General features: G+C 52.3%; 1 protein-coding gene across 1 annotated transcript; it reads left to right on the plus strand.

Moving 5' to 3' along the window:
- The first annotated feature begins 1,274 nt into the window (after nt 1–1,274).
- Nucleotides 1,275–13,266, plus strand: LOC133131709 (zinc finger protein 821-like). Its single transcript, XM_061247124.1, has 6 exons — nt 1,275–1,700; nt 8,225–8,338; nt 9,174–9,292; nt 11,429–11,527; nt 11,991–12,157; nt 12,522–13,266. Exons 1-6 carry the CDS (start codon nt 1,661–1,663, stop codon nt 13,264–13,266), a joined length of 1,284 nt encoding a protein of 427 aa, XP_061103108.1. The 5' UTR covers nt 1,275–1,660.
- The last annotated feature ends 1,099 nt before the right edge of the window (nt 13,267–14,365 follow it).

Here is a 14,365-nt window from a genome sequence, read left to right on the forward strand (position 1 = left end):
CTGCAAGCACACCGAGTGTTTTACGGTAAATGGTTGGCATTTATATAGCGCTGTTTCTCATTCACCCATTCATACACACACTCACACATGCAAGGCACCAGCCGGTTCGTCAGGAGCATTTGGGGGTTAGGCATCTTGCTCAGGGACACTTCGACAGTGCGGGATCGAACCGGAAACCCTCCGACTGCTAGACGACTGCTTTTACAGCCAATGCCACCACACTTATTTTATCACCCCATTTGGGGTTGCCTGTAGCGTAGTGGTTAAGGTCTAATCCCAGTGTAGCCAAAATAAGATCCGCACAGCCATTGGGCCCTTGAGCAAGGCCCTTAACCCTGCATTGCTCCAGGGGAGGATTGTCTCCTACTTAGTCTAATCAACTGTATGTCGCAATGGATAAGTGTATGCTGGCTCCAGCCCCCCTGCGACCCTGTTCAGGATAAGTGGGTTAAGATGGATGGATTAACATGGCGTTCTTGCTCCTCTCAGGTTCCTCTTCTACTCCAGATGTTTTTGTGGCCATTTGTGGTACACATCAGAAAAATATGTATATGAACGCTCAGGCACTGAGCATCCAAATAGCCTATTTTCTGCTATTTTGTGGCAGTCCTCCTCCCAACTATTAAAACTTGCTTTCTCTTCATTTTGCAGCTGTACAAATACAAATGACAAATTCCCTGGACTGCACACATTTCCAACAAATCCATGCTATTCAACCTTCTGGCGTGATATAAATGGAAACATGCTCAATAATTGTTCTTTTTTTAAAACATCTCGTCACTGAATTGTGAAACAAGTTGAAGATGTTCGCAGTGAGCCTAACCATGAACATTTTCTTGATTAAAAAAATATTAACAGAATACACCCAGGCATATACACAGCTTATTAAACTACTTATCAACGCGTCCATTTAAAAATGACGTGCATTTATTTGTTCGAAATGTTTTGTAAATGTTCGAGTAAGACTGGTCGAAGTCGGCTACAGCCAAAAAAAAAAACAGTTAAACTCTATGTCACCAAGCTCGTTGACGGCAGCGAATCTACGTACTCTCATTCCATTGGTCAAGACAACAATATGGATATTTTTCAACCAATAATTAACAAGTGCGTTGAGTGCGGAGAAAAAAAGTGTGTTATCCTCCGATTTTTTTCTCACCCACCCCACAATTCCTCTTCGAGCGTTCATTTCTCTACGTTTCAAAGTGTCGATGGTGCCTCTCTGCAGTGTTTTGGCAAAGCTACAGAGACGCGGATTCGCGATTGCTTGGGACTGCACGGCACACAGAACATCACAAGCTGGGGCTGAATTCTGTCTCAGTCGAGGGATTTTTCTATATCTAAATTGATCAGTTTGTCCAATTTATTATTTATTATTATTTCAACAGAGGACTATTCTGATTTATTTATGTAATATTTTTGATCAGTCTCCCCATTTAATATTAATAACCCCCGACTTCATGTAGCAGCCCGTCTTTTCATTGCTTGCTCTGGTAGACAATTTTGATAATCACCGTTTTTTATTTTTTATTTTTATGCAATCCGATCGCACTCCCAAAGGGAGCCTTTTTTGGGAATATATATTGACCAGCAAAATCGTTGAAAACTGTCGGGGCTTGGAGGAGATTCGAATTTTTTCCTGCCGGGAGCGGGGGGATATAATATGTCCAGGCGAAAACAAACGAACCCCTTCAAAGTTAATTGTAGGTATCTCAGGTATTGTACATTATATTTTGCCTGATTTGTGTGTGTTCGGCGATATGTTTTTTAAGGCACATTGGATGTTCTGGTCGTGTCTATATCGATAGCCAGCTGGCTAGCTTTTTGTCTATTTCACTCGCCATTGTAGCTAGCTAACGTGCTTTTTATGAAGGTGTACACATTATTTTGCGTTATTTAAGTAACAGTGTCGAGGTCTTTGTTTTTGTGCTGGAAAGTGCTTTGACATAGTTATATAGTTACCTTAAAGCTTAGTTATCTATATGACGCTAAGTCGGATAGCTGCAATGTAGTTAGAATGCATCGGCAAGAGGCAAGACATTGCATTGTGTTTCGCGGAAGAGGTCTTGTTTCAGTGTTGTACTGTAAGCTTTCCTCGCAAGCTAAATACAGCTTGGTCTAGCAGCGTCAAACAAGCGCAGTTCGCAGTAATGTTTGTTAATTTAATATTGCACTTTGGAATATATGTACGCCCGACATCCAGCTACTTTTAATTTAATGACTACAATTTTGTATGAACCCAGCAGTGTGACAAAATGTGTTTTTTTTTTTTTTTTTTTTCCTGTACAATTGCACATAGAAGTGCATGATTCTTCATTATTGCATGGATGAAGAACACTAAGTCACAAGCCACTGATGCTGTACTGTACAAGCAAGCATTCATGTTTTTGACATTAAATATACATTTGCCTATTGGACTTAGTCCAACGATATACATAGGTTATGACTGTGAAAGATGAACACTGAAATGTTTTTGGAAAGGTCGCTGTGGCAATTTTGTTCATATGAAAATAAATATGGAGAATTAATTAACTTGGGCTATAAAACGTATATAAGTCATATGCGGTTCACGTAAGAGAAGGCGTTGAGATGTATTATAGCTCTATTAGAGCACATTAGGGAGACCACAGCGCTCCAGAACATTGAACCTTTTTCATTAATTTTGTTTTGTGGCTCTGGGTTCCTTTAATTTGGCCGTGGTGTCGTTTCGCTCGTTCTGGGTTCCTTTAATTTGGCCGTGGTGTCGTATCGCTCGTTCTGGGTTCAAACCCGAGTTGTCCTACTTGCTGCAGCATGTTCGGTTCTCACTCAAACACTCCTTGAAGTTGGTACGCTGTGGTTGTTGATGACTTGACCTAGTCATCACCTGGGCGAAGCCAGGTTCCGGATCTTGTCATGGGGATATTTCTGGGTAACGTTGCAGCTGACGCCCCCAGGCTTTGAAACCAACTTCCCTGAGTCAGTGCTCAAATGTGGCTACCTGACATTTCCTGCTCAACAACACTGGTCATATACACCTGCTTTCAGACTGCCTGGCTTTCTGCCTTTGGTTTATTTATTCATGTATGCTTGTACTTATTGTTGTATGATAAGCATATTCGCCTCCTTCCTCATTTCAAAAGCTATGAGTATTCAAGGAAACTTAAATTTAGACTCCTCCAATCTGCTGTATGTGTCTTCCGATTCTCTGTGTGGGACTGTTTGCAGTGCCAGGACGTTGAACCCAGAACTGGTGCTGCTGACAGCCATTTTCCAAACTCTAGCCTACATTTGCTGAGTAAATGTTGAGTCATGTATGTCTGGAAAAATCCAATTACAGTCCTGAGGAGTGATTATCTCTCTGTCATTAGGAATGTGAATGCCTTGTTTTGCTCTCGTTTAACATTCATAAAGTTTTCTGCGAGTCAGCAGCGTGGGATAGCCTGAGTGACGACTTGGAGAGATGGAGGGTTGTAATTTCATGATTTCACGGTGAAAGACCAACGGCTGCTTACTGAAAATGGTTATCTTGCAATTCTGTTCTCGGGTTATCTTTTAACAGGAAGAGCTGCGACGAGCACCTTTTGTTTTGATAGTGCCAGTCATTGCTGTGTTTATTTGTACCATACCTGCCCAAGTTCAGGCTGACGCAAAATAGCTCACACTTTTCACCCATCCTTGTCCACCCTGTTTGGTGAAATAACTCAAAGGTACATGCTACACAAAGTCATCTTTTTGACTTCTTATTTTTGTTCTCCATACTACACATCCTAGTGTTTCTGTAGGTGCTGGAGTTGCGGGAGAGTTGCTTAATCGGCGCTGACCATCGGGCCCTGAGTTATGCGGGTTAGTCGGGAGCCCCGGGACACAGTTGAGTTGAGAAGATGAGGGCCTCACAAAGTACAACGTGTGTCTCCGGCCCCTGTGATTATTAGAAGCAAGGCAGTGTAAGAAACGAGTGAATTCCATTTGATTATATTTTCTTTTTTCTGGGGTTTGATTTGTGGGGCGGGAGGTGTGGACGTTAAACTTCTGGTTTGGCACGCCAAGTTTGTTTTGGGGGGGGGGTGACGGGGGAGCGGCGTTCGGGTGCGTTGTCGTCTCCGGCCGATTGGCCGAGTCGCCCTGGAGCTGCGTCCGTGACTCACCGCATCACGCAGGTTTGAGTCGCCTGCAGTGATCTCCGACCGCCCGACGGGGAACCCTCGCCGCCGTCGCCTGGTCCCCCCTGCGCTCGGTGCAAGTTAATTTTCTCGCGTGTCATAAAGTAATCGCAGGGACCTGTTGATGTGATGTGTTGTATTGCTGTGTTTCCTGTGTTCCCTGTGTTGTTGTATGCCTGCTAGCCAGCAGCAGATGACACAAGAGGGCAAAGGACGCACAAATCCCCCCTAGGGGATTGGACACAATCATCTTAAGCAGTTAGCATACAGCCATTAGGCTTATATTCTAAACATAGTTTGTTTAAAAATGGCTTCAAATTGTAGTTTGGCCCGGTTGACTTAATACCCTCACCGTCTAGAACTCGACCCGATGAACCCTAAACAGAATATAACCGCAGGCACGCAGCCCGACCCAGCTGAGAATGCACCCTGTAATTAACGATGGTGGGGTCGGATCTGAGACCTAGCCTAACTGCTACCCTGAGTGATCCTAAACTCTTCTCGTGCTTGCGTAAACCCCTATTTACAAGTCTCTGTTCAATGTTGGCTACTTACTTGCTGCTTTTCCTTTTTCCCCTGGATGAGTAATGTATTTAGAATGAACGCTCCCTTTAATTGGGCAATGGAGAATCAAATCGGCTGTCCTTTTCCAGTTAGAATATTAAATATATGAACGGTTAATTTTGCTTCTCCTGCTCTGGTGTCTATTTCCACTTACATAAAATTTACAGAACCAAACCATGTTGCTTTGCCGTAGAATTATCTGGACAAAAGCCCACTAAACAATGCTCTGGGTTTAGCAGTGTATGGTAAAAGAAGGATTGCTTTACTGAAAGTGGCAGCATTTTAGCGAATAAATATTTTCTTATCGTCAAAATGTGGCGAAATCCAAAAAATGTATTCACTAAAAAGGATTGACTGAAATTTTATTTGGCTTAGATGAATAAGAGGCCCCGTGAACAGCTTACAGATGTAGTGTTTCTGTTCCCATAATCAAAGTCATGGTGCTTTGTACAATACGAATGCTTCTAGTATTCTTAAATAGCTGTGCTTACGCTTATAGTATTTAAAAATACCTAACGTAAAGGCATTGATCAGTCCGCTTGGATAACGTTATAAGACCAGAAAGAATCGTCCTGTTCCTGGCACCTTTTGAACTTTTGAAATGAACCTAATTAAAATTGCAATTGCAATTGCAATTAAATAAAATAAAAAAAACTAATAATTTGGTTTTGGGTGCTGCCGGTTATTGTATCCATACGTGAACGCCTGCCCAAATATGCGCACGTAGAGTGTATTGGAACACAATGTACGTGTTCTTTCGGCAGTTATCTGCGTCATTTGTCTGTGTAGGCAGGAGATCTTGCGAACGCTGCGTTTGCCAAGGTAAACAGAGTCCCGCTGAGTGCTGTCTGTAATGATGACGGGCCCCCAGGTCTCTCTGCGGCAGGCCTGCCAGTGTGCCGTACGGCGCGTATAGCACCGCCCCGGCATCATGTCGGGCCGGCTGTGGTGTCTGCCCGCGGAACACGGATACACACACACCACAGCCACAACGAGCTGCGTCCCTCTGCAAACGTCTCCATAGACCACAGCCACAACGAGCTGCGTCCCTCTGCAAACGTCTCCATAGACCACAGCCACAACGAGCTGCATCCCTCTGCAAACGTCTCCATAGACCACAGCCACAACGAGCTGCGTCCCTCTGCAAACGTCTCCATAGACCACAGCCACAACGAGCTGCGTCCCTCTGCAAACGTCTCCATAGACCACAGCCACAACGAGCTGCGTCCCTCTGCAAACGTCTCCATAGACCACAGCCACAACGAGCTGCGTCCCTCTGCAAACGTCTCCATAGGCCACAGCCACAACGAGCTGCATCCCTCTGCAAACGTCTCCATAGACCACAGCCACAACGAGCTGCATCCCTCTGCAAACGTCTCCATAGACCACAGCCACAACGAGCTGCATCCCTCTGCAAACGTCTCCATAGACCACAGCCACAACGAGCTGCATCCCTCTGCAAACGTCTCCATAGGCCACAGCCACAACGACCTGCATCCCTCTGCAAACGTCTCCATAGGCCACAGCCACAACGAGCTGCATCCCAGTCCAGCGTGAAGATGAAGGAAATGTTTAGATTTTTAGTGTAAAATGGTGTTAAGCAGCTGTGAAATGGGGTGGGGGTGGTGGTGCTCCTATTGCTAAATTCGTCAGGGGTGAGGAGCGCCTGGTCTCATTGGTACGGCTGATCAGGGAAAGTGTATTTGCACTTTACAACATATACACTTGACAACCCCCTAAACTATCACCAAAGTTACCAACCCCCCCACCCGTCCCGTGTATCAGTACAGCTACAGCGACAAGCCTGTGCTAGAGACAAGGCCCTTTGCCTGCCGGGGCTAGACTCTAACCTGCCAGCTTCTTCACTGGCGAAGGCGAATGTGTGGAGTTCGGTCACTTCTCCCGACTTCACTCTGTTGGGCAGGTCACTTTTCCAGGGGGAGTGGGAGAGGAGGGGGGGTCACACACATTCCTCCACCCGTCTGGGAGAACGTTCTGGCACTTATGAGGTGAAAGATGAGTGAACTTGGGATGGGGGGGGGGGGGGGGTAATCTTTTCCCTGCATCCCCAATTCCTGGGCTCTGAGGGGGCGGGGGCGGGAGGGGAGGGGGGCGTAATCCACAACTTTGGAAGGGGGCCCTTGTTCTTTCCCACCAACATTTGTAGGGGTGGGTGGATGTGTTTATGGAGGAGGGGGGGGTGGGGGTTATTGGGGTAAAGTTGGTCATTGAATTCATCACCACCCCTGGTGCCCAGTGCTGGAGTAGAGTTCAGGAATTCTGTCTTTGTCTGTTTTGTTTTGTGTTTCACCCCCCACCCCCACCCCACCAGTCTGTCTGTCGGCTGATGAGTTTGTCTCTTTGTCTGGTTTTAGTCAGACACTGCGTCACCTTCTGCCTACAGACTCGCAGAGATAACATCAGAGTGGTGGAGGGAGGGAGGGAGGGAGGGAGAGAGAAAGAGAGAGAGAGAGAGGGGGGGAGAGACAGACGGAGTGAGAGAGAGGGAGTGAGAGAGAGAGACAGAGGGAGTGAGAGAGAGGGAGTGAGTGAGGGAGTGAGAGAGAGACAGAGGGAGTGAGAGAGAGAGAGACAGAAAGAGAGAGGGGGGGAGAGACAGATGTACAGACAGAGCTCAGCGGTGGGGGATGGGCAGTTCTCTCATCAGTCGCTCGCTGTGCGCTGTTTCCCGACAGCCTGTCGGAGCTGCTCAGAGTTCAGCCCCGGCCCCGTGCGTCTGCTGCAGGCGAGGGGCCGCGTTCCCCCCCCCCCCCCCCCCCCTTCTGCCTGTGGTACCCTTACTGGAGGACTGCCCCGCCGAAAACCCGAGGCTTCAATCCTGCACTACGCCACCTGATTTCATTAATTAGCGTATTACCAGAATCAGGCAAGTAAAAAAATCATGCGTGAACTCAGGTGGTGTAGCGCACGATAGGAGCAAATACCTGTAGACACGCCGCAGGTTGAGTAACGCTGCCCGAAAGCAAGACTAGCAGAGCAGAGCTGAAACTCCAGTGTGTGGTGTGCAGTACTGTATGAAGGGAGGTCTGGGGAGAAACTAGGAGGTGTGTTGGGGAGAAAGTGTACATTGTGTGTATGTTACACAGGAAAGAAGCCAGATTTTTGTAAAGAAGTTCAAAGTGCCAACGGAAAGTGCTTACTGTTGCTTAATGTTTGCATGGAGTCTGAATCCTCCTGTACCACTGAGAATCTGCTGTCTCAGACAATCGCTATCTGTGTTCCCATGGTGATAGCCACAGTGAATATCTATAAGCCACTCGTGATGTCACCCTAAAGTAAATCTGAAAGTAGGCAGAGAGCGTCTACCAATCACTGACGCGCGGGGGGTGTCGTTTGTGGTTAACCAACCTACTTTGCGATTGGTGGCGCACCTCTCTGTTTTCAGTGAGAAAGGCGATGTCGTGGGTAGCGTAACGGCCGAGTGACATCATTATCCCTGTGGTCACCTCTGCCCACACAGTCATGATACAGACCCTGCCCCCCCCCCCCCCCTCTCGCAGGGCCTTTCTCCCCCGCGGGCCTGAGCGGTCCTGAGCACATGCTAAAGATGGAGGGCAGGGAGGACTTCGCAGACGACAACTCCCGGGACCCCGAGGAGCAGGACAGCACGTCGGGTGAGTGCCGGGGCGGGCGGGATGGGGGAGCTGAGGATTCACTTTCAGGCCGCTGTAACGCAAACCCTTTTGGCACTGTTCCACTCGTCACCCTTTGAAGAGTAGGCTTTTTGGAATATATATATATTTTTTTTTTCCTGTCCAGGAATGTTTCTGAACTTTTTTGGAATGTTTATGCCAGTGTTCTAGACTCCCATTGCTTTCATTGTTACGTCAGCGTTGGAATGTTCAGTTAAGAACTTTGGAATCGCATACTGTCTGTGACCTCACACCGTAAAAAGGGTTAAACATTTCTATAGCAGGGTATGATGTTAACACCAGCCACCAACCAAATGCTGGTGAATTTTAACTGTGGCTGCCTGGTAAGTCTTGTCTACTCTAACCAGCCACTTTGGCAGGTAATCACATTACTGGCATTTGGCAGATGCTCTTATCCAGAGCGACGTACAGTTGATTAGACTAAGCAGGAGACAATCCTCCCCTGGAGCAATGCAGGGTTAAGGGCCTTGCTCAAGGGCCCAACGGCTGTGCGGATCTTATCGTGGCTACACCGGGATTAGAACCACCGACCTTGCGTGTCCCAGTCCTTTACCTTAACCACTACGCTACCGGCCGCCCTACATCACTGAGAGGTTCTGATCCTGTTCTATTCCAAATATCTAGTCTGGTAAAACTGTGAAATTGGCTGGTGAACTTTTGTATGCATTGGCCACTGTGGCCGTGAAAAAGTTAGCTGTAGTGTTGTTGTGACGTGGTGAGAGACGGCAGGTGAACAGGACCCTGAAGCAGGGCCCTGGGTGCGCTAACGTCCTCGCCCACCCCTGTGTGTCAGCAGAGGACAGCGACAGCGACCTGGACCCCGGAGAGGACTCGTCCTCCAACACCTCCGCCGACGACAGCGTGACGGGCCTCGGCCGCAGCCGGTCCTCCCTGCAGGAGGGCGACATGAAGGAGGTGAGCCCCGACTCCTCCTGACTCCTCCCCTCCCAACTCTTCCTGACTCCTCCTGACTCCTCCTCGACTCCTCCCTGACTCCTCCTCCTGACTCCTCCTCTGACTCCTCCTCCTGACTCCTCCCCCAACTCCTCCTGGACTCCCCCCACCCAACTCTTCCCGACTCCTCCTGACTCCTCCCCCATCTCCTCCTGGACTCCCCCCTCCCAACTTTTCCTGACTCCTCCTGACTCCTCCCCCAACTCCTCCTGGACTCCCCCCACCCAACTCTTCCCGACTCCTCCTGACTCCTCCCCCATCTCCTCCTGGACTCCCCCCCCTCCCAACTTTTCCTGACTCCTCCTGACTCCTCCCCCAACTCCTCCTGGACTCCCCCCTCCCAACTCTTCCTGACTCCTCCCTGACTCCTCCTGACTCCTCCCGACTCCTCCCTGACTCCCCCCTCCCGACTCCTCCTGACTCCTCCTGGACTCCCCCCACCCGACTCCTCCCTGACTCCTCCTGACTCCTCCTCGACTCCTCCCCTGACTCCTCCTCCTGACTCCTGGCGTGTTCAGCGGTCCATCACCTGTGGTGCATTGTGGGATGGGAAACAGCTGTACTGTAAACCAGAGGTTATCAAATCTGGACCTCAAATCCAAATCCGGTCCTGGTTTTCTTTTTCTCCAAGGCAATTAGCTGAACAATTTGTGCTGCTGATTGGCTGGGCTGTCTTCACACCTGAAGGGTGAGGTGTTTTGCTCTGAGACACTAGAGTAGGACCACGCCACACTTCTCACCTAATAAACTTGAATATAATGAAGGTTTTAAGATGAAGGTTTTAAGTTTGGTCGAGCAGGGTTTGCCCCTCTATCCACGATCGTTGTGAAGGAGCCCTTTCAGAAGCATGCGACGTGCTCAATGATATCTCCCGGACATCTAGTCTCTCCCGTTCCATTACGTCCACTTCCTGACGGCCTGCCGTCTTCCAGACAGACCGCTTTCTGATCCACAGATGGCTGGAGGGAAAAAAACTGGCAACAGACACAGAAAAAAGAAAAGAAAAAACATGTCAAATTGAATTGCAGATGGAAGGCTGCTCTGTATCAGAGCATTACATAACATTACATTTGGCAGACGCTCTTATCCAGAGCGATGTAGTCTAGTTGATTAGACTAAGCAGGAGACAATCCTCCCCTGGAGCAATGCAGGGTTAAGGGCCTTGCTCAAGGGCCCAACGGCTGTGGTGATCTTATTGTGGCGACTCCGGGATTAGACCACCGACCTTGCGGGTCCCAGTCCTTTACCTTAACCGCTGCGCTACAGGCCGGGGACCGTTTCCGGTTCAGTCTGAATCTGTGGTCCTGCTCAGAGAGCTCTGTGGGGCGGTTAGTCTCCACGGGGACCTCCGGTACTCTCTGCAGCAGGGCTCTGGGTCCTGAGAGAGAGACCAGGCAGCAGGGCTCTCTCTGGGTCCTGAGAGAGAGACCAGGCAGCAGGGCTCTCTCTGGGTCCTGAGAGAGAGACCAGGCCGCAGGGCTCTCTCTGGGTCCTGAGAGAGAGACCAGGCAGCAGGGCTCTCTCTGGGTCCTGAGAGAGAGACCAGGCAGCAGGGCTCTCTCTGGGTCCTGAGAGAGAGACCAGGCAGCAGGGCTCTCTCTGGGTCCTGAGAGAGAGACCAGGCCGCAGGGCTCTCTCTGGGTCCTGAGAGAGAGACCAGGCCGCAGGGCTCTCTCTGGGTCCTGAGAGAGACCAGGCAGCAGGGCTCTGGGTCCTGAGAGAGAGACCAGGCAGCAGGGCTATGGGTCCTGAGAGAGAGACCAGGCAGCAGGGCGCTGGGTCCTGAGAGAGAGACCAGGCAGCAGGGCGCTGGGTCCTGAGAGAGAGACCAGGCAGCAGGGCTCTGGGTCCTGAGAGAGAGACCAGGGCGAGGGCTGCCCTGCACAATGCCTGAAATATATTGTATGTGCACTACTCCCCATGGCACTACCACAGTTAATCTACATACAGCCGACCCTCCGCAAATCTGCTTGCCTCTCTCACTCACTCACTCGCATGCTCATACACACTCTCATGCGCGCACACACACACACACACACGCACACACGCACACACACGCACGCTCATGTTAACAGGCTTTGCACTGTGCCCCTGCAGGAGAGCGAGGAGGGGGCAGAGCTGGAGAACGGGTACATGTGCTCTCTGTGCACGCTGGAGTTCGGGAGCCCCGAGCAGCTGATCGCGCACGTCTACCAGGTGAGCGGCGCAGCAGTGCAGCGTGGGATACGGGCCTGACTGCAGCTGACTGCTCTAAACCCCACACCCTCCCCCTATCTCTCCCTATCTCCCCCTCCCTCTCTCCCCCCTCCCTCTCCCTCCCTCTCTCTCTCACCCCCTATCTCCCCCTCCCTCTCCCTCTCTCTCCCTATCTCACCCTACCTCCCCCCCTTCCCCTCTCACCCCCTATCTCCCCCACTCCCCCTCCCTCTCCCTCTCCCTCTCTCTCCCTTTCTCTCCCTCCCTCTCTCCCCCCCTCCCTCTCCCCCCTCCCTCCCTCTCCCCCCCTCTCCCCCCCTCTCTCCCCCCCTCCCTCTCCTCCCCCCCTCCCTCTCCCCCCTCCCTCTCCCTCCCCCTCTCTCCCCCCTCCCTCTCCCTCCCCCTCTCTCCCCCCTCCCTCTCTCCCCCCTCCCTCCCTCTCCCTCCCTCTCTCTCCCTGCAGCACACAGCGGTGGGCGGCAGCAGGAGCAGTTATGTGTGCCCGGTGTGCGCTCGAGTCCTCAGCTCCCCCGGCTCTCTGGGGCGTCACCTCCTCATCCACTCAGAGGACCGCCTGTCCAACTGCGCCGTGTGTGGAGCACGCTTCACTGACACCAGCAACTTCAACAGGTCTGTGTGAACACACACACACACACACACACTCACACACTCTCTCACACACACACACAGACACACTCTCACACACACACATACACATAAACACGTCATAGGATGATAGAACCTCTGCTTTTAGAAATGGCTCATTCTCTGTAGCTTCGCTGTCATGACCGAGTAATGGAAAATGTTGTCATTTTAGAGCACGCCATCTTGAGGCTCTGTTTACGCGACCCTTCCCCTGAGGTCCGGGTCCCAGGCGAGGGAGGCGTTGTCCCGTGACCACGCCCTCCCGTGACCACGCCCTCCCGTGACCACGCCCTCCCGTGACCATGCCCTCCCGTGACCACGCCCTTTCTCCTCCGCGTGTCTCCCGCAGGGAGAAGCTGAGCGAGTTCATCAACGCCGGCCAATCGGAGAGCAGCAGCAGCGACGAAGCCTGCCTCCTCCCGCCGCCCTGCCTCTCCGGCCCCGCCCACAGCCCCGGCCCCGCCCTCCCCTCCCTGACGGACAGCCTCTTCTCCCCGCCCCCGTCCCTGCCGCCCCTCCCGGACCCGCTGGGCGGCCCCGGCGCGGGGCTCCCGCCCCTCCCGGACCTCCTCTCCCCGCTGCCCGTGTCCCCCGCCGGCGTGCTGCTGGTGTGCAACGGCTGCGTGGCGTTCCGGCGGCTCCTGGCGGGCGGGGCGCGGGCGGCCCTGCGGCGCTGGCCCGGCGACCCCCCGGAGGAGCGGACGCGGCGGCTGGAGCGCGAGCGCGCGGCCAAGAAGACCAAGCGCGCGCGGGAGTCGGGCGCGGAGCGGGAGCTGCGGCGGCTGCGCGACCGCGAGGCCAAGCGGCTGCAGCGGCTGCAGGAGACGGAGGAGCAGCGCGCGCGCCGGCTGCAGCGCGACCGCGACGCCATGCGGCTGAAGCGCGCCAGCGAGACGCCGGAGCGGCGGCAGGCGCGGCTGGAGCGCGAGCGCCAGGCCAAGCGGCTCAAGCGGCGGCTGGAGAAGATGGACGCCCCGCTGCGCGCGCAGATCCAGCGCCGCCCCGCCGCCGTGGCCGCGCTCACCGCCGACATGGGCCTCTTCCAGTTCCCCTGCCCCGCCCTGGACAACGGGGGCTTCCTCAAGCTGCCCTAGGAGGGGCCCCTTACCCCCCCGCCCCCCCCAAACACCTTCTGCCTCAAGGGCCGCCAGACCCGACATGACAAGTCGGCAATTTACCTCCCGGTGTTTGGTGACGTCGTCGCTCTCACTCTGAGCGGTTTGACCTTTGACCTCTGACCCCACAGCTTTTCACTGCTGTGATTAAGCCATGCTAATGACCCTGTGCAATTATATCTTTCATATTTACCTTTTTTTTTTTTGAAGGAGTAGGGGGAATAACAAATAACCGTATTCATTTTTTATTTCATAAAACTAAAATATTTGTGAAAAGCAGAGCTGGAGGATTTAGGGGTGTGTTCCTTTTTGTGATTCATATTTATCGATTCACTTTTAAAAGGATGGCCCAGGGGTCCCCTGAAGCAGCAGACAGGTACCGGGTGGCCAGAAGGGCTGCGGCTTCGGCAGTCGCTGAAGCAGAGTGGCAGACCGGGGTGGTGGTCCCCATTTTCAAGAAGGGGGACCGGAGGGTTTGCTCCAATTACCGGGGTATCACACTCCTCAGCCTCCCTGGGAAAGCTTACTCTAGGGTGCTGGAAAGGAGGCTCCGACCGACGGTCGAACCTCGGATTCAGGAGGAGCAATGTGGCTTCCATCCTGGCCGTGGAACAGTGGACCAGCTCTTTACCTTGGCAGGGTTGCTGGCGGGGTTATGGGAGTTTGCCCATCCAGTCCACATGTGCTTTGTGGACTTGGGGAAGGCTTTCGACCGTGGACCCCGGGGAATCCTGTGGGGTGTACTGCGGGAGTATGGGGTACCGGGGCCGTTGTTACGAGCCATCAGGTCCCTGTATAACCAAAGTGAGAGCTGTGTCCGCATTCTCGGCACAAAGTCAAGCACGTTTCCGGTGGGTGTTGGACTCCGCCAAGGTTGCCCCTTGTCACCGGTCCTGTTTGTGGTATTCATGGACAGGATCTCAAGGCGCAGCCGAGGTGAGGAGAGTGTCCGGTTTGGGGACCTCAGAATCGCATCTCTGCTTTTTGCGGATGATGTGGTTCTGCTGGCTTCATCGGACCGTGACCTTCAGCACGCACTGGAGCGGTTTGCAGCCGAGTGTGAAGCGGCCGGGATGAG

This window comes from Conger conger, chromosome 6 (assembly GCF_963514075.1).
Source record: "Conger conger chromosome 6, fConCon1.1, whole genome shotgun sequence".
NCBI classification, from domain to species: domain Eukaryota; kingdom Metazoa; phylum Chordata; class Actinopteri; order Anguilliformes; family Congridae; genus Conger; species Conger conger.

Coding starts and splice junctions, on each gene's coding strand:
- LOC133131709 (XM_061247124.1), top strand. CDS start 1,661: ATGTCCAGGCGAAAACAAACGAACCCCTTCAAAGTTAATT. Junction 8,339..9,173: donor GGAGCAGGACAGCACGTCGG/GTGAGTGCCGGG, acceptor GTGTGTCAGCAG/AGGACAGCGACAGCGACCTG. Junction 11,528..11,990: donor TGATCGCGCACGTCTACCAG/GTGAGCGGCGCA, acceptor CTCTCCCTGCAG/CACACAGCGGTGGGCGGCAG.